Source organism: Cornus florida, unplaced genomic scaffold (genome assembly GCF_030987335.1).
Source record: "Cornus florida cultivar Cherokee Brave unplaced genomic scaffold, ASM3098733v1 CherokeeBrave_3.0.0_Hap2_Chr06, whole genome shotgun sequence".
Lineage (NCBI taxonomy): Eukaryota > Viridiplantae > Streptophyta > Magnoliopsida > Cornales > Cornaceae > Cornus > Cornus florida.
The window spans coordinates 27,890,082-27,908,042 of NW_026775576.1; the positions used below are offsets into that span (position 1 = coordinate 27,890,082).

Below are 17,961 nucleotides of genomic sequence, written 5' to 3' on the forward strand. Positions count from 1 at the left end.
AAAACAACAATGACATCATCACATCATCACCAACATGTTTAAGACCTAAATCCTCAAATACTCACTCAAGTCTGTATAATCCAAGTCACAAAATCACCAGGACTTAATCCCTATAATAATCAAATCAAAAGTTCCTCAAGGCAAGAGACTCACAAACTCATAACTCCACTCTAACACCTCGCTTGTATGCCAAAGGAATCAATACTCACGATGTTCTCGAATCACAATAAGTCTAACCTATTGCGCGAATCCTTGACGAAACCAATATTTTCTACAAGACGTGACTCATCTACTCACAAAATGGTCACTCACCCGTGCCATACATAACTCAGTCCTAATGCTAGCCCATTACTACAAAACTCATAGTCCACTCACATACACCTCCTATTGCAATCTCGGCTCATAAGGCTACACCTCATTGCAATAACACATAAAATACATGCATGCAATGAACTCAACACCAACCCATTAGCCGGCCTCGGGGGTGGGGGAGTTATTTTCAGAGATTCAGAAGGCTTGGTTCTTAAGGAAGTAGTTTTTAAGCAATTTTCGGCTTCATCTCCATTGGTGACTGAAGCATTCGTTTTTAGACTTGCTGTCATGTGTGCTCGTGTTTTTGATTTTCAGAAAGTATGGTTTGAATGTGATGCTAACAATCTTGTGGAAGCTCTGCAAGTGTGTTCTTCGTGCCCTTCTGTCATCGTTCCATGTATCTATGATATTCGCACTGATTTGGACCTCTTCTTGTGGGTTAAGGTTTCTCATGTACGGCGGCAAGGTAATCGAGCAGCCCATGCCCTTGCATCACTCTCCTCATCTTGCTTGCGTGCTAATTCTGTCATCTCTTGACTTCCAGAGGAGGTGCTTAAGTTTGTGGGTTTGGATTACTGTCCTATTCTCTGCTAGTTTTTTCTTCTGTTTGTAGAAAAAAAAAAAAAACTCTTGTATAAGAGGAAGCTCACCTTTCCTGCCTGCTTTTTTGTTATGGTCACCACCCAGGTACTCTTATCTCTTTCTCTATCTCTTTCGTTTGTTTGATAGAATACTATTTTGTTTGCTTCTCTTAAATTAATAATTAGTTGAATCTAAAAAAATATTATGAAGTTTTATTTTAAATATAAATAACAAAAATAAATATTAAATAATTATATTATTAAATTTAATAGTTCATTATTTTACTATTTTTTTTACTAAAAATGGATATAATTAAATACAAATTCATATTTTAAATATAAAAAATAAAAATAAATATTAAAAAATTATATTATTAAATTTAATAATTCATTCTTTTCCTATTTCTTTACTAAAAATAGATATAATTAAATACAACTTTTTTTTTTTTTTTAGCATTTGAAATTATATGAGTAAGTTCAATATATATAATCATTTTCTTTTTAATTTCATGCTTAGAAATACTTGCTTGAATGCACCCATTTTAGTGTACCTTTCTCACTTCTTATTGTTGAAGCTCGTGATTTCTTCTGGCAATCGGAGGTTTTTTTTAAATATAAAATGTGTATATATATATATATATATATATATATATATATATATATATATTATTACGGAACATTGCTTCTGATGGCCATAATAAAAAGTTGTGAGCAGATCAAATAAAAGTAATGAAAGTACAAACCTCATTGTTGCGTAAACAAGCAAGAGTGTAATCCAATAGCATAGAATGAAAATTTTTAATAGAATGAACCACAAATAGAGGCTTAGAAACGGATATAGAAAAACGTTTAAACATAGATGCTAATTGAAAATTTTTGAACTTTAATAATAAATTTTGATGCATTTGTAGTTAGGTAGTATTTTGCTTAATTCAATCAAAATAAAAATTAAACTTTTAAAAAATATTTATTTAAGACTCATAAATTTAGTTACATGTAGTTTTTCCCTTTCCCATAAAGAGTTTCAATGAAAAGAAATAAAGTTTGTATATGATTCTAGAACAATAATTTGGTCCAATCCAGGTTTCATCCAACTTGCTAATATGGCCAATAAAATTATGACAATTGATAAAATTAAATTAGAAATTGCTTAACTTTTGCTTTTGACATATGTTTTAAATCTTAATTTTTGCTTTTGGATGCTTATTTTACTACGTAAATCTATTGAGACACGTAGTTGGACCCAAGTACTAATCATTTTCATTGTCAATATATTTCAAAATAAAAATGATTGTAATTTCACCCAAAAAAATTCTTTCCACGCATTTGATTTTGGAATTATTTTGTATCTGTCATATATGAAAAATGATTCCTAAGTTGAATTTTCTAACCTATTTGTATGGTAGAAGGTCACACTTAAACTTATCAACTCTATCTAATGAATAGTATATCAGAAGATTAAAATAATCCGCTACACAAATACAGTATATCAGAAGTTTTTTTTTTTTTTTTTTTTTTTTTTTTTTTTTTTTTTTTTTTGGGTTTGGTCCAAGGCAAATACAACCACAACAGAAGGAACCAAACAACAAAAACCCACTAAGACCCTCCATCTGCCACCACAAAAAGGGATTACAGAAGGAGGAACAGAAGACAACTACTGATCCGACATAAGCCCAGACTGAGAAAAAGCAGCCAAAGCATGAGCCACCCAATTACCCTGACGTCGCACATGAGTCAACTTAGCCGATGCAAACTGTCGCAAGTCCCGAGCAATATCAAAACAGATAGAAGCAATATCCGACGGGCAAGACACTGCATATAACACTCCTTCCACCACAACTTTAGCATCCGATTCAAACCATAAGTAAGAGAAATGCAAATCTACAGTAGAAAGAATCGCACGCTGACAGACCAACACTTCCGCCTCATAAGCTGAAGCGGTAGAGAAAGGACGAAAAATACAGGGTTAATAAAGGAAAAACCAAATGAATAATACGTAGTTATGAATAATACGTATCCTTGGGGCGAGACTCTGCACCCCAGGTTTGTAGCCTAGGATAGGTCCCGAAGGGCCCTGCTTAAGGGAGTTCCTGGTGTTAAAAAAAAAAAAAAAAAGTCACATGTCACAATCCAGCGTTTGTAGTCCAACGGCTAGGATAATTGCCTTCCAAGCAATAGACCCGGTTCGACTCCCGGCAGACGCAATTTTAGCTCACTTTTACTTCAATATGCCTAGAAATGTCTTATCTGTCACGTGATACTTTATACTAAAACTTGTGTGTGATATTGAAGACATAGGAATGAACATATATATATATATATACACATCATTTCCTTTAAAGGCATTTCTCATTTTTTTACGAAATGCCAAATTATTTTTGGCAAGATTTTTTTACGAATAATTCTTTGTAAAACTTTTTTCTAATGATTTTTTCTTTTCTTGATTTTGGAAATTTTTATCAATTGCCTTATTCTTTAACAACCTTGCTTCTAAATTTACCCAAGAGTTCATGTTAGTAGTATGCTCATTAATTGTTTCTTGATTTTTAAGCTTAGCACTACAATTTTTCTAATCCTTAATTCTATCATTAGCTAATTGACTTGTGTTATACTTTGAGTTAAACAACTTGCAACAAAAACAAAGTATTCTATCAAAATCTTTTGAATGGGTTACTGGTTTAGCGGTATCAGTTCCTTACCTCATTGTGTGTGAGAGTGCTAACTAAAAACAAAAAGGGTAAATTGCACTCACACCCCCTGAGGTTTGGGTTAATGCCAATTGCACTCACACCCCCTGAAGTTTGGGTTAATGCCAATCAATGGAGGGTCAACATACTAGTTCACACCCCCTGAGGTTTCAAAAGTCATTTTTACCCCTGAACTTGTTAATTGACAAAAATAACCCTAATCAATATTTTGTATTCCCCTCTCACCCCCTACCGCCACACCCATATATACGCCACTGCAACCCACGCACACCGTTGCAATCATCGCACACCGCCACATCAAACACAACACAGCCACCGCCACAACCACCACACACTGCCACAACCAGCACAACACAACCACCGCCACAACCATCGCACACCACAACCATAACACCCGCCACCACACACAGCGCATCTGGGTCAAACCCACACACCCCACCACAACCACCGCCATACCCACACACCCATACACTACCAGAGCAAGTTCTTGGACCACAGAGCCCGATCTTAACCCTACCCACGCGAAATTACCGGCGGCGAAGAGAAGATCTGTGTTCGCCGCTGCAATTGTCGAAACTGTTGGCATCACCGAGCAAATCTTTGTTGCCACTACAATCGTCAATCATGCCTTTAATTCGCGAGCAGTGGTGGTGGTTCTAATTGTTGGTGGTGACGGCAGTGGTGGGTTTTTTTGATTCGTGAGCGGTGGTGGCTTTTGCCTTTGATCTCGTCGCTTGATCGACGATAGTGGTGGGGGTTGCTTCTGATTGTTGGTGGCGACGACGGTGGTATGGTGGGTTTCTTATGAAAGGGGCGGTGATGGTGGTGGGTGGTGTCAGGACAGAGAGGGTATAGGAAGGATAGAGACATAGAGGGTATATGTTGTGGGTATCGGGTAGTGTATGTAAGAGATAGAGGGTATGGTGGGTTGGAGAGAGAATGTAAAATGAAGGGTATTTTGGTCCTTTAAAATTTAGTTTATAAGGTTATATTAGTAATTTATCCTTTTATGTATTTGTTGACCAAGTCAAAGGTTAAAATGGTCATTTTTTCAGATAAAGGGGGTGTTTATGTAAACGTTTGAAAACTCAAGAGGTGTCAATGTAAACTAATGCTTTGTAAACCCAAACCTTAGGGGGTGTAAGTGCAATTTATCAAAAAAAAAAAAAAAAAAAAAAAAATTTAATAGACGAGTCATCTCCATTTGGTAATTTTTGAATATAATGTGCAACGAAAAAATGCCTAAAAGTTTTCATCTTTTGAAAATTTGAAATCTTTAAATCTAATTGGACTATTTTTTACTAATAAATATCTTATTTTTGTATCAACATTTATTCATTGTCAGGATTGGAATAGAATATAATTTTTTTTATTAAATCTTCATTTTTCAAGAATATCCTAACACTTGTTCTCCTAATTAAAGACTGAATGGCATAGGTTTGATTGCCGCCAACACCGCAGCCACTTTACATGTAAGAAACCCCACCATCCCAGACACGACTTCTTCGACGGCACCATATTTCACTGCAATTGTGGCAAACAATAATGGCAATAGTAGCACTAGGATTGACCCACTCTTTAATCTTCCAAAAACTTCAATGAAATTCCCCGTCCTGTTCATTGTAGTCGACGCAGGAGCCCGTAATCCATCAACGGACCTTTGCAACAATAACTGATATAAGAAGCCAACAACGCCGCCAGTTAAGAAAGCAAATGCAGCATTTTCCCCGAATGAGAAGGATGCAATCGACGAACCAGCAAGGACGAGCATGGCGTCGTAAAATAGCAAGGACGACTTCAAATTTGCACACTCTTCATTTGATGTAGCGTGCCTTGCAGATGACGTTGATTGCAGGAGTTTTTTGCTTAACGAGGTAAAGTTTTCTCCAGCAAACTCCGTAACTAGACTAGGTCTAAGCTCCACCGTAGACATGCCACTTCCCTGATCACCGAGCGGAATGTCGTCATCTTCAAAGTCGTACTGCAAAGCAATATACTGAATTTCTTTTCCGTCATTTGCTTCTGTGGGAAGAGGTTGACACTGACAAATAACAGTTAAGCTCACACCCCCCAATCTCCATTGACCTGACATTGGAAATATGAATTAAGAAATATATAAAGTTAAACTTGGTTAACGCAAAGGCCAACACCAGTTAATGAAGAGACTAACCTGATTCAACACTGATCCAAAGAGCTTCAATTTTTCCTAGTTTAGGTCCCTCGAAGGTGAACTCATCAACGGAAGCTCGTTGGAAATGGAGTACATCAGAAACAACCTTCTCCTCCGGTTGCTTAGTATGGTCTCTCATAGAACTAGCTGATATCCTGTGAAAGATCGAGTCTCCATTTTCATCTATCAAACAAAGCAGAATTCCAGCGTTTAAGTTGCTCAAACCTGATCCGTAGGTGCTACTGGTGCACAGCTTGACTTTGAACAAAGACACAGAACCCCCGAATTTGGAAGATGTAACCACCTTCTCTAGTATGGAATCCGTGCAGTCGTCCACTTCGGTGACAGGCTTTGCATAGCTCTGAAAATCTGAATCAGAAACTAGGTATATTTCTGAGATGGATGACATATTTACGTCGGGTGGGGCGGCTAGATCAACAGGATGATCTAAACAATGCCCATTCTATTTCCATGTAACCATAGAATTTGAATTGATCAGATTATGATTCAAATTGAATCTGATAGGTTGCTTTAAAAGCAATTGTATACACAACAGATACAAGAATATTCAAATTATGCATGAACCTCTCTCTGTACTCTATCCTAAACTTTATACTAAGACTTGTCACGGAGTACTTATGTGCTAAAACTTGTCATCGTTTCCTCCGAAATTATTTACAAGCAAGACTTGTCACGAAATACTTTATACTAAAACTTGTCATCGTTTCCTCTTATTTACAAGTATAGGACTTGCACGAAATATTTTATGCTAAAACTTGTTATTTACAAATATGAGACATGTACTGAGTACGGATGTTTTCTTGGATGAGCACATCCTTTGGGTATTTTCTGTACTCGATCAAATCCAGCTGTCTGTCTCTCTTGAAGTAGAAAAATGGAAGAATATCCTATCATTTGTTCTCCTTAAGACTCCATGGCATGGGTTTGAGTGCTGCCAACACCACAGCCACTTTACATGCAAGAAACCCCGCCATTCCAGACACGAATTCTTTTGGCGTCAACAGAATGGCACCATCTCCCGACCCATATTTCACTGCAATAGCGGCAAACAATAATGCCAATAATAGGCTTGGCGGACTCTTTAATCTTCCAAAAATTTCATTGAAATTGACCGTTCTGTTCATTGTAGTTGATGTAGGTGCCGGTAATCCATCGACAGACCTTTGCAACAATAATAGATATAAGAAGCCAACGACCCCACCAGTTAAGAATGCAAATGCAGCATTTTCCCCAGCTGAGAAGGATACAATTGATGAACCAGCAAGGATAAGCATAGCATCATAAAATAACAAGGATGACTTCAAATTTTCATACTCCCTCATGCTTTCTTCATTTGATATACCGTAACTGGCAGGTGAGGATGATTGCAGGAGGTTTTTGCTTAACAAGGAGAAGTTTTCTCCAGAAAACTCAGTAACTAGGCTGGGTCTAAGTTCCACCATTGAAATGTCACTTCCCTCGCCGAGCAAAATATCATCGTCTTCAAAGTCGTACTGTAAAGCAATATGCCGAAGTTCTTTTCTGTCATTTGCTTCTGTAGGAGGTTGAAACTCACAAATAACAACAGTTAAGCTCGCACCCCCAAATCTCCATTGACCTGACATTGGAAATATGAATTAAGAGGATAAGTTGATTTGATTAACGTATAAAAAATAAAAAAAATTTAAAAAATAAACCAATATTCAAACTCTGTGCATGGTAGCTATAATTGTAACCATAAATAATGTCTCAACCATTCCATCAAATAGGTGTCACGTTAATTTTTTTATCTTATTATAGCTTTGGACATGGCTTATACATGCTGAAATAATAATTGAAATAGAAGAAGCTGGTTGTTTATATGTTCATATTGTCCAAAATCCTGGAACCATCCAATTTATACTATTGTTAAAGATTTATAAACCCCGGAGATATGCCTCCATCTGGGGTATTCAAGTTAACTTATTATGTAGAGAAATCAAACGGAATCTAATCAATGTAACTGGGCTCTATCTGCGTGTGTTCAATTGTCATGGTATGTTCTGTACAAACTGAGTTGGGCCAGGAGAAGATTCTAAGCATTGTGTCTGCTTCTGATTGGAAGTCCTTATTACCAGAAGAGACTAACCTGATTCAAGACTGATCCAAAGAGCTTCAATTTTTCCCAGTTTAGGTCCCTCAAAGGTGAACTCATCAACGGAAGCTCTTTGGAAATGGAGTACATCAGAAACAACCTCCTCCTCTAATTGCATAGTATGATCTCTCATAGAACTGGCTGATATCCTGTGTAAGATTGAGTCTCCGTTTTCATCTATCAAACAAAGCAGTATTCCAGCGTTTAAGTCACTCAGACCTGATCCAAACATGCTACTTGTGCATAGCTTGACTTTGAACAAAGACTCAGAAGCGCCCAATTTGGAAGATGTAACCACCTTCTCCAGTATGGAATCCGTGTAAACGTCCACTTCGGTGGCAGGCAAAAGACGTGAAGGCTTTGCATAGCCCTGAAAATCTGAATCAGAAACTAGGTATATTACTGAAAATGAATGACATATTAAGAGAGTTGGCAGAATTTAATGCTAGTACAGTTGTAAAAGAAACAATTTGGTGTGTGTCTATACTAGTTTATTACATTAAGTTGGATGGGGTGCTCAGATCAACAAGATGATCTAAACACTGCCCATTTTATTTCCATGTAACCATAGTATTTGAAGGTCCAGAACAGTAAACAGTTGAAACCTATGACTTTCAATTGATCAGATTAAGATTTCAAATTTAATCTGATAGCTTGCTTTAAAAGCATTTGTAACTATTATTTGCTGCTCATAAAAATGCTGCAGAACTTTGACTTCACTACTGCAGAAGTTGTTCATTTTGATATAGCTCTACACCTATATCTCTTTTACAAATCTCAAAAATGGAAGAAGCCCCATGTAACCCATAAAAAGTTTGAATGGCTTGAAGGATAAATAGATGAAAGAGTAGGCTTGTTGAAAGCTGTGGATTAATTAACACGTTTAACAAACCCAAACTAAGAACCACATAGTAATCAGAACATACTTATCCAGTGGTGCTTGTATTCTGCACATATAATTAGTCCTCTGTCTCATTTTTTGGTTCATTGCCACTTTTAATCAATATTAATGTTTTCTAATTATTCCTTGGGAATATAAATTAGTATTAGGGGTCATTGCCTGAGAGCAACCTCATTGTGTTTATAAAGTAGAAAGTTAAGTTATTATCAGTATTATTTTCCCTCCCTTGTTTAGCTTGGGAACTTTATTTGATGAAGAACTTCTTTGCAACCTTGACAAAGACCTTGTTGAATTCTAAAATGCAGGCAGTATCTGGTTTTCAATTGTTTAGCAATCTTCATACAAACTGCATCTTACACTCGGTGCAGATCAGACACGTCATTTTAAGCTAAGTTAGAGAAACCTTAAGACTAGAGTGCAAAATTCTGTGAAAAGCTAAAGATGTGTAATTTTTGTAATTCAAATTGTATCAGAAATAGCCAAGGGAGAGTAAAAGCTCAGCTATTATGTGCACCTTTAACGAGATCAGAAACAAGACTCTTCGAATAGGAAAAAAATGAATAAATAAGTCCATAGAGAATTGTCTAACATGCTTTTTTCTATTGGAGCCACCAAAACAATGATATCCAAGAAAATTATGAAGTCAGTTGTTTAGCAAACTCATGCAAACTGCATCTTACACTCGTTGCAGATCAGACAAGTCATTTTAAGCTAATTTAGAGAATCTTTAAGACTAGAGTGCAAAATTCTGAGAAAAGATAGAGATATATAATTGTTGTACTTCATATCGTATCAGAAATTACTCATATTGATATTTCTAAAACATAAATAACTAGACAACAAGAATGTAAATAGTCTACAATATACTTTTATCATAAAAAGAAAACACAATTTCAGAGACGTGATTTAGGCATCCAAGGGAGTGCAAAAGCTAAGCGATTATGTGCGCCTTTCACGAGATCAGAAATCCAAGAAAAGGATTGCTTTATGAAACATTGAAACTTAGAATCGTGACACGAAACAAGACTCCTTGAATGGGGGAAAAAATGAATAAATAAGCCCATAGAGAATTGTCTAACATTCTTTTCACTAGAATTGCAAGTTTTGACTTTTGAGGAACAAGCAAATACAAAGTATGATATAGTAAAGTAACATTTTTACTTTATCCACCCATGCTCCCATGGGTGGGGGGGAGGGGGTTTATGGAAATAATATATTTGCAATAGTCAAGCTCCTTTGTTTTTTTTTTTTTTTTTAATTAAAACAACTAAAAGAGACCATCGACTGACTCCGATTTGGCAGATTCTTCCCCAAACTAAATAAGAGATCTTCGTAAAAATGTCACATATGTTGGCCGTAAAAATACATGCCACTAAGCAACCAAAAGCAAACTAAGAGTGTGCTTGCCAATGCCATTATAAAAACATAATCCATCTAAATTCTCAATGCTATAATGTTAATCTTCCTAACGTCCTCAAATAGTCCCTAGCTTTCACAAACATTAAAGTCTGAACAAAACCCATTTTAATTCCATTATCAGCTTCCACTAATACACTAAAAATTTGTTACTTACCAAGAAATTAACGATAACAAATGAAAGCAACTTGGTACAAAGCAGTTATCTTCTACAATTGATTTGGTCATATTTTTCTCTTCGCATCAAAGTTGACATCAAAAGAGTATAAGTATCCACAATCTGCCAAACCTAGGCTCCGTTTATTTCACGTAAAATATTTTTTTATTTTATTTTTCGGTGTTCGACAAAAGTCTAGGTCAAGTTCATCAAGTGGGGCGTATAAAATAACTTGTCCAAAATTGAGGATAAGTTATTATTGTTACGTTTTATTATTATTATTTTTTTTCTTCCTAAATATTTTATGACAACCAAACACCAAAACATAAAAGAAAAATAAAAATATTTTTCAAAAAATATGTCTAGAGGTCCTAAAGCAACATATTTTCCTAGAAATTGCATAAATTCTGGAAAGACGCAAAAAAGTTTCAATTTCAATACATATGGTTCTCAGTGAACAAGCTCAAAGCAAATGTTTTCTTTCATATATATGGAGAATGGGACAATAGTAAAGTTAATCATGCAGAAATAGCTTCCATACCCAGGAAATCAGATTGTTTCGAGTAAAGATGGAAGCGAAAATGCCGAATTTGAGTGTGGATCCTTCTTGAACGGGTAGGGATTAATGGGCATCTACTTGGAAAGGTATGGTGTGTTGCACAAATCAAATGCCTCACAAAAAGTGATTCCATTCCTGCAAATTGTTGAGTTCAAAAATACGCTTAGCTATCCAATTAATCAACTCATAATATACACATATATTGTGTGTGTGTGTGTGTGTGTGTGTGTGTTTGAGAGAGAGATTCATTTGACTCACCTGGGCAGAGAGGTCCGAGGTGGAAGAGCTTGTAAGTTTCCAATTCTTTTGATAAATGGATATTTCTCTATCACAATATAAATCTATTGAAATAGAGATGGGCCGGCCCAATATTAGCCCAAAGGTCCTTAAATTATCTATTCAATTTAATTTCCTAAGAATAATTTCCTATTTTTTTAGAATTAAAAATCAAATAATTGTTAAAAAATGGTAGATTTCAAATTAGGGAAAAATGTGTATAAAATGATCAGGGACAAAATAAAGATTTTGTTCTTTTTATTTTTTATTTTTTATTTTGTAATTTTTGTCCAGATAAGATAAAGTCGTTGAATCTATTTGAATCTATCAAGAAATTACAATAATTATTAAAAATAATAATAATAATGACCCAGTAAGATTATAGTTCTTTCACTCACTGGAAGTATTACCGGTCATTCCATTCCATCTTTTACTTAATTACCATGCTGTCAATGGCATTGAAAATTTGAAAGACGTTGAATGATGATAAGGTTGGATCCTAAATTGTAGTAGATTTCATCCAAAAAGCCAAAATATCAGAGATAATAAACCAGTTTTTACCATCCCAACCAGGCAACCAGGGCAGCTCTCTCTCTCTCTAATCTTTCCTAAATTCACGTCATCCAAATATATCTTGATAGTTTCGTCTTCAAAGACTCAACTGGTATATCATTTGATACTATAAATCTCCATTGTTTCCAGTAATTTTCACAGTGGCTGAGAAGAAAAAGTTACTACCAGTGTGGTAACTTTCTTTTGAAAAAAGCTAGGTATATACTATATTCCGTATCAACCAATAATGAACCCTCAAATCCAACTACCAGTCACCGCACCCACAACCACATCTTTGGAACAAAAACGACAATCAACAATGGGAGCTTCTCAATCCTCTCCCCAATCCCACCCATCTCTCCTTCAACAAGAGAATCGAGAAGAACCCACAACCACCAAAAACTCCAACAAACTAGCTCTACTCCCACTAGTCTTCCTCATCTACTTCGAGGTGGCCGGTGGCCCTTACGGCGAAGAGGCCTCTGTGGGGGCCGCCGGCCCCCTCCTCGCCCTCCTCGGATTCCTCATCTTCCCCTTCATCTGGAGCATCCCGGAAGCCCTTGTCACGGCGGAGCTGGCCACCACTTTCCCCGGCAACGGCGGCTTCGTCATCTGGGCTCACAAGGCCTTTGGTCCCTTCTGGGGCTCCCTCATGGGCTCTTGGAAACTCCTCAGTGGTGTCATCAATTTGGCCTCATACCCAGTTCTCTGCATTGATTATCTCAAATTGGTATTCCCAATTTTCTCTTCAGGTGTACCTCGTTACCTTGCAATTCTGTTTTCTACATTGTTTCTATCATTTCTGAACTATACAGGTTTGACTATAGTTGGCTACACTGCTGTGGGTTTAGGCATTGTTTCACTTTGTCCTTTTATTGTCTTGACATTGATTTCAATCCCCAAAATTGATCCCAGTAGGTGGATCAGTTTAGGTCAGAAGGGTGTGAAAAAAGATTGGACATTGTTTTTTAATACCCTTTTCTGGAATCTCAATTTCTGGGACAATGCTAGTACTTTAGCTGGTGAAGTTGATCAACCCCAAAAGACATTCCCTAAGGCACTATTCTCTGCTGGGATTTTGACATGTTTGGCTTACTTGATCCCTCTCTTGGCTGCCACTGGGGCTATTCCTCTAAATCAAGAGAATTGGGTTGATGGGTATTTTGCAGATGTGGCAGAAATTATCGCGGGAAAATGGTTGAAGTATTGTGTTGAGATTGGTGCAGTTCTATCCGGGATTGGACTTTTTGAAGCTCAATTGAGCAGTTGTGCTTATCAGATTCTTGGTATGGCGGATTTAGGAGTTGTGCCTCGGTCTTTTGGGGCAAGGTCCACATGGTTCAACACACCTTGGGTTGGGATTTTGATGTCAACATTGGTTGCATTAGCAGTTTCATACATGAATTTCGCGGACATTATATCTTCGGTGAATTTCTTGTACAGTTTGGGAATGTTGCTGGAATTCGCGTCGTTCCTTTGGTTGAGGAGGAAGATGGCAAGGACAAAGAGGCCTTACAAAGTTCCCCTGCCGATGCCGGGCTTGGTGATCATGTGCTTGGTTCCATCTGGGTTTTTGGTGTATGTTATGATTGTTGCTACTACGAATGTATATTTGGTGAGTGCTTTGTTGACTGTGGTTGGGATTGGTTGGTACTTCCTGATGAGGTTTTGCAAATCAAAGATGTGGCTTGGGTTTCACAATGGTAGTGAGAAAAATGAGGATGAGGATATAAATTAGGTTTGATTAATTGTTTTTTTTTTTTATCTTCTTTTGAGTCCTTATGTATAGAATTTATGAATTGAAAAAGTACTTGAATTTCCATTCATGTAGTCATTATTGAGCTGAATTTAATGAACAGTTTTAGGCAAAATATGATCTTCTGTCCCAATCCTTAGAACCTTTGTGTTTGTGATTTTGAAATGGTTATATATAGCATTTACATTACCATGTTAATTGACCTGGAATATTGCATGATATGATTGGGAATTAAAGAAACAAAAAAAGACGGAAATTAACAGATTATAAGTAGTTAATTGACCTGCAAACATTGGCATGCTGAAATTGGTGTATACCTTCAACATCACGCCAATTCCACTTCTGAAGACACAATTAAGTGGAAGCATGTTTGCAGAGCCCGTGGTGTGCCTAGTCCATGGTTATCTCATCATGCAGAATTCATCCCCCTCTTACTTTAACGTCAGAAAGAGAGTTCCCATTGGTTCTTCCATATGTCACAACTGTTTTGGAGGTTCTGATACCGGAGACCATCTGTTTTGGTGCTGCCCATTTGCAAAACAGGTCTGACTTAGGTGCTGATTCACTGCCATTCTCTGGAGAATCTGGGCTGAAATAAACAATAGATGTCATGATGGGGATGCATTGCCTCCACATAAGATTGCTATGGCCTTATTTTGATTCTAGTTCTTGATGTCAAGTTGCTTTTCTTGATGTAGTTTTGGGGTATGCCCTGACCTACTCTCTTTAAGTTTTCCTTTTGGTGATCCTTTTGTTTTTTATCACTTCCCTATGTACCATTGTTCTTATTTTATAAAAAATTTCCACATTCAGGAAAAGAAAAAAAAATTTTGACCTGCAAACGCATTATATATATATATATATATTTTTTTTTTTTTTTTTTTTTGTTCTCGCTTATCCTCTACGTGCGCTTGTATGATTGCCTTCCATTTGGTATTATAGTTGTTTTGCTGATCCGGCACATAGGGGTATGTCCCCTTTCTCTTATATTTTTGTTTATATTCGTGCTTTTTTTTTTCTTTTTTTTTTTTTTTTTTTTAAACCAAAGGAAGAAAGCATAATTTTATAAAATAGATAATTTACGGATTTTAATCCATGGATGCTTTATGATAAACTAATACAGTTTTGTTATGTTTTGGAATATCGTGTAAAAACCACAAAAAAAAAAAAAAAAAAAAAAAAAAAAAAAAAAAGGGCATACACACTCCTCACTGCATCCAGTTGACTCAATTGATGTCCTCTTTGATTGCTGCCACTAAATTTGCAATTTTTGGAGAAGTAATAAGCACCTTATACTCATCTTCAATGGTCAGTTGCCTGTATATTCCCATTGAAGAGCCCATTTAATTGCTTGATGTTTGTTGTGAAAGGGAAGAAATATAGTGCAGCTTTGATAATCTGTCCTCTGCAGCTTTGATAAACAATTAAGTTCAAAAAAAATCTTTTTTTGTCTGCTGAATTTGGCCTATTAGCAATTTAGCACCACACATGAAGAAAATGTAACACTTAATTTATTGCTCTGATGTTTCAATTTAGTACATAACTCCCTCATTTCTTGATAATTACACCTTCAAAGCAATTTGATAATCTGACTTTACCGTAAAGGACCCATCATCTTTTGGATTTGCTCCAAACCTTCTTATCCACTCCTCCAAATTTTCTTAGGGGTCTGTTTAGTTAGACAGAAATTTATAATGGAAAGTGAAAGTGAAAGAAAGTGAAGTGAAAGAAAGGAAAATCAAGTTTCCTACGTGCATTTGGTTAGCAAGAAAAATTTTCAAGAAAGTTGTGGGAAAATATTATTTTATTTGTTTGGATAGCATGAAAGGGAAAAGAAAATGATTTACTTACCAAAACTACCCTCATGATTTTAAATATTCAAAAATAAATCAATTTTGTGTTGGATGAATCATCTTTATACCCAATTATTTATATTAATTTTTAGCAATTAAATAGTAAAATAATGGATTAATAATTATTATTATTATTATTTATATTCATATTCATATTTAAATTAGACAAACTAAGGAGGACCACATTTTAGTTGTCAAAATCTTTTTATTTTCTGTTTTCAATAATAATTATTTATATTTATATGTAGAATATAATTCATTTATCATAACATACTCATGTTTTATCATAAAATAGTGGATTATTAATAATAATAATAATTATTATTATTATTATTATTATTATTCATATTTAAATTAAAAAAACTAGGAGGACTGCATTTTAGTTGCCATATTTTTTTATTTTGTGTTTTCAATAATAATTATTTATATTTATATGTAGAATATAGTTCATTTATGATAACACATACTCATATTTTATTGAATTATTAAATATATCTTTTTTTAAGCCCCCTCAAAGAAACATAAAATGTAACTCTAGGATAAAAATTGTCAGCCAAAAGTAACATATTTTATAATTCACGCATAATAATTTTATCGTTCTTGCATAATTTATCAGTCCCCTTTCATATTTTTTATGAATATGAACCACTTCTATGCAAATTTTTCTTTGCAAAAATTACATAGTATAAAACTCAATTCAGTTCAAAGCTGTCTAGATAGTAAAAAATAAATATTATATGGATTTTCATCCATGTGAAATTGTTATGTCATATAAATAGTATGATGACTCAAATTAATCTCTTCCCATATTTCTATTGAGATATTGATAAAAATTACAAGTTATATTATTTAATATTCTATCATTCCACTGTTAATTTATTTCTAAAAATTTTAGGTAACGATGTATTGGATATAATCAAATTATGTGTCCCAATATATAATAGTGGTTGGAATATTTTCTAAGTCTGAATTTAATAACAACTGAAAAAAAAAATGGAGAAACAACTGGGCATAATAGGAATTTTGGAAATAAAATGATAGTTTGGTGCGAGAAAGTAAACTTTCTTGTGTTTTATGCGGGGAAATATTTTGAGAACTCTCCCAAAAATTTTCTTTTTCCAACTAACCAAACTCCCAAAAATTAATTTTCTTTTCCGTTTCTTTTCCTTTTTACCTACTTCACGCTAACCAAACGAACCTAGAGGTTTCTTCAAAATTAGATTAACATCAATTTTATTGAACCATTGTTGACTCAAATTTATATTCCAGACATTATTCAATGGCCTAGTTGGTAGAGCGTCTAACTCTCCGAATGAGTGTGCCCGTATTCGAGTCTCCCTCCCCTAGTCTGCCAAAAAAATATATATATTATGTTACATCGCTTAGACCGGCCATCAATCGAGTTACTCATCCTCTAAATCAGACAACCTGCGGGGGGTAAGAACTTCCAAATTAGAAGCACTCTCTAGTCATAAATTTACCTATTTGTATGGGATTAAGATAAGAATGATGATGACGATGAGATGATGATCTAGCCATAGATCTAATCATATTTGAATCTTGTCACCATTAGAAACCCTCCATTTAATTTCTTTTTTCATATATTTTGTGTGTGTGTGTATGTGTGTTTTTGAGAGAGAGATTTATTTGAACTCACCTGGGCAGGTCCGAGGAGGAAGAGATTGTGAGTTTCCAATTCTTTGATGAATGTATATTTTCTATATCGCAATATAAATCTATTGAAATAGAGATGGGCCGGCCCAATATTAGCACAAAGGTCCTTAGATTATCTGTTCAATTTAATTTTCTAAGAATAATTTCTTATTTTTTGAGAATTAAAAATCAAATAATTGTAAAAATAAAAAATAAATAAAATAAAATAAAATCTGTTAAAAAATGGTAGATTTCAAATTATGAGAAAATGTGTATAAAATGAGAGGGACAAAATAAAGATTTTGTTATTTTTATTTTATTTCTGTGTAGATAAGATCAAGTCACTGAAGTCACAATAGACTAGGATCATCTGCTGTAAACGGGTTATGCAGTACCTGTGCTGTAGTCTGAAACGACAGCGTTTTGTGCCAAATTATTAAAACATCTCTTTCTGCCGAATTTTTTTTTCAATCATCGCCAATTCATCTCTCCTCATTATACGCATATAATCTATCTTCATCAACCTCTCTCTTCTCAAGTATGACCCACGTCTCCATCGTCTTTAGGTCAGACCAATCGATGCCATGGATGGCAAGTTTGAGTTTTTCATGCGGTGAGGGATTTGAATTTGGATTTATGAAAGATAAGAGTCATTCTCTTTGGCTTTGTTTGGATTAAGGGATTTAGAGTGATTTGGAGAAAAAAGAAAGGGAAGGATAGTGTATAGTGTGTTTGGATGAGAGGAATTGGATAAAAAAGAAAGAATTGGGAATATCCCTCCAAATCACTGAAACTGAATCCCTCCAAATTTGACAAGATTTGAAGGGAAATGAAACCAAGTTAAGTAAAATTTTCATTAAAACAAAACTATCCTTCAAAATTGTGTACACAAAATGAGCTGATGAATCTGAAAGAGTGGAAGAAGGTCCAGGA

The 17,961-nt window shown here is 35.1% G+C and overlaps 3 protein-coding genes across 3 annotated transcripts; 1 reads left to right on the plus strand and 2 right to left on the minus strand.

Moving 5' to 3' along the window:
- Positions 1–4,932: 4,932 nt before the first annotated feature.
- On the minus strand, positions 4,933–6,193 carry LOC132311242 (uncharacterized). Its single transcript, XM_059809070.1, has 2 exons — positions 5,772–6,193; positions 4,933–5,686 (listed from the first exon to the last, which is right to left on the minus strand). Exons 1-2 carry the CDS (start codon positions 6,178–6,180, stop codon positions 5,019–5,021), a joined length of 1,077 nt encoding a protein of 358 aa, XP_059665053.1. The 5' UTR covers positions 6,181–6,193; the 3' UTR covers positions 4,933–5,018.
- A 122-nt stretch (positions 6,194–6,315) lies between these two features.
- Positions 6,316–11,266, minus strand: LOC132311241 (uncharacterized). The gene is made up of 4 exons (XM_059809069.1): positions 11,197–11,266; positions 10,921–11,073; positions 7,900–8,283; positions 6,316–7,389 (listed from the first exon to the last, which is right to left on the minus strand). Exons 2-4 carry the CDS (start codon positions 11,069–11,071, stop codon positions 6,683–6,685), a joined length of 1,242 nt encoding a protein of 413 aa, XP_059665052.1. The 5' UTR covers positions 11,072–11,073; positions 11,197–11,266; the 3' UTR covers positions 6,316–6,682.
- An 804-nt stretch (positions 11,267–12,070) lies between these two features.
- On the plus strand, positions 12,071–13,637 carry LOC132311243 (probable polyamine transporter At3g13620). Its single transcript, XM_059809071.1, has one exon. The coding sequence runs from the start codon at positions 12,086–12,088 to the stop codon at positions 13,502–13,504; it is 1,419 nt and encodes a 472-aa protein (XP_059665054.1). The 5' UTR covers positions 12,071–12,085; the 3' UTR covers positions 13,505–13,637.
- The last annotated feature ends 4,324 nt before the right edge of the window (positions 13,638–17,961 follow it).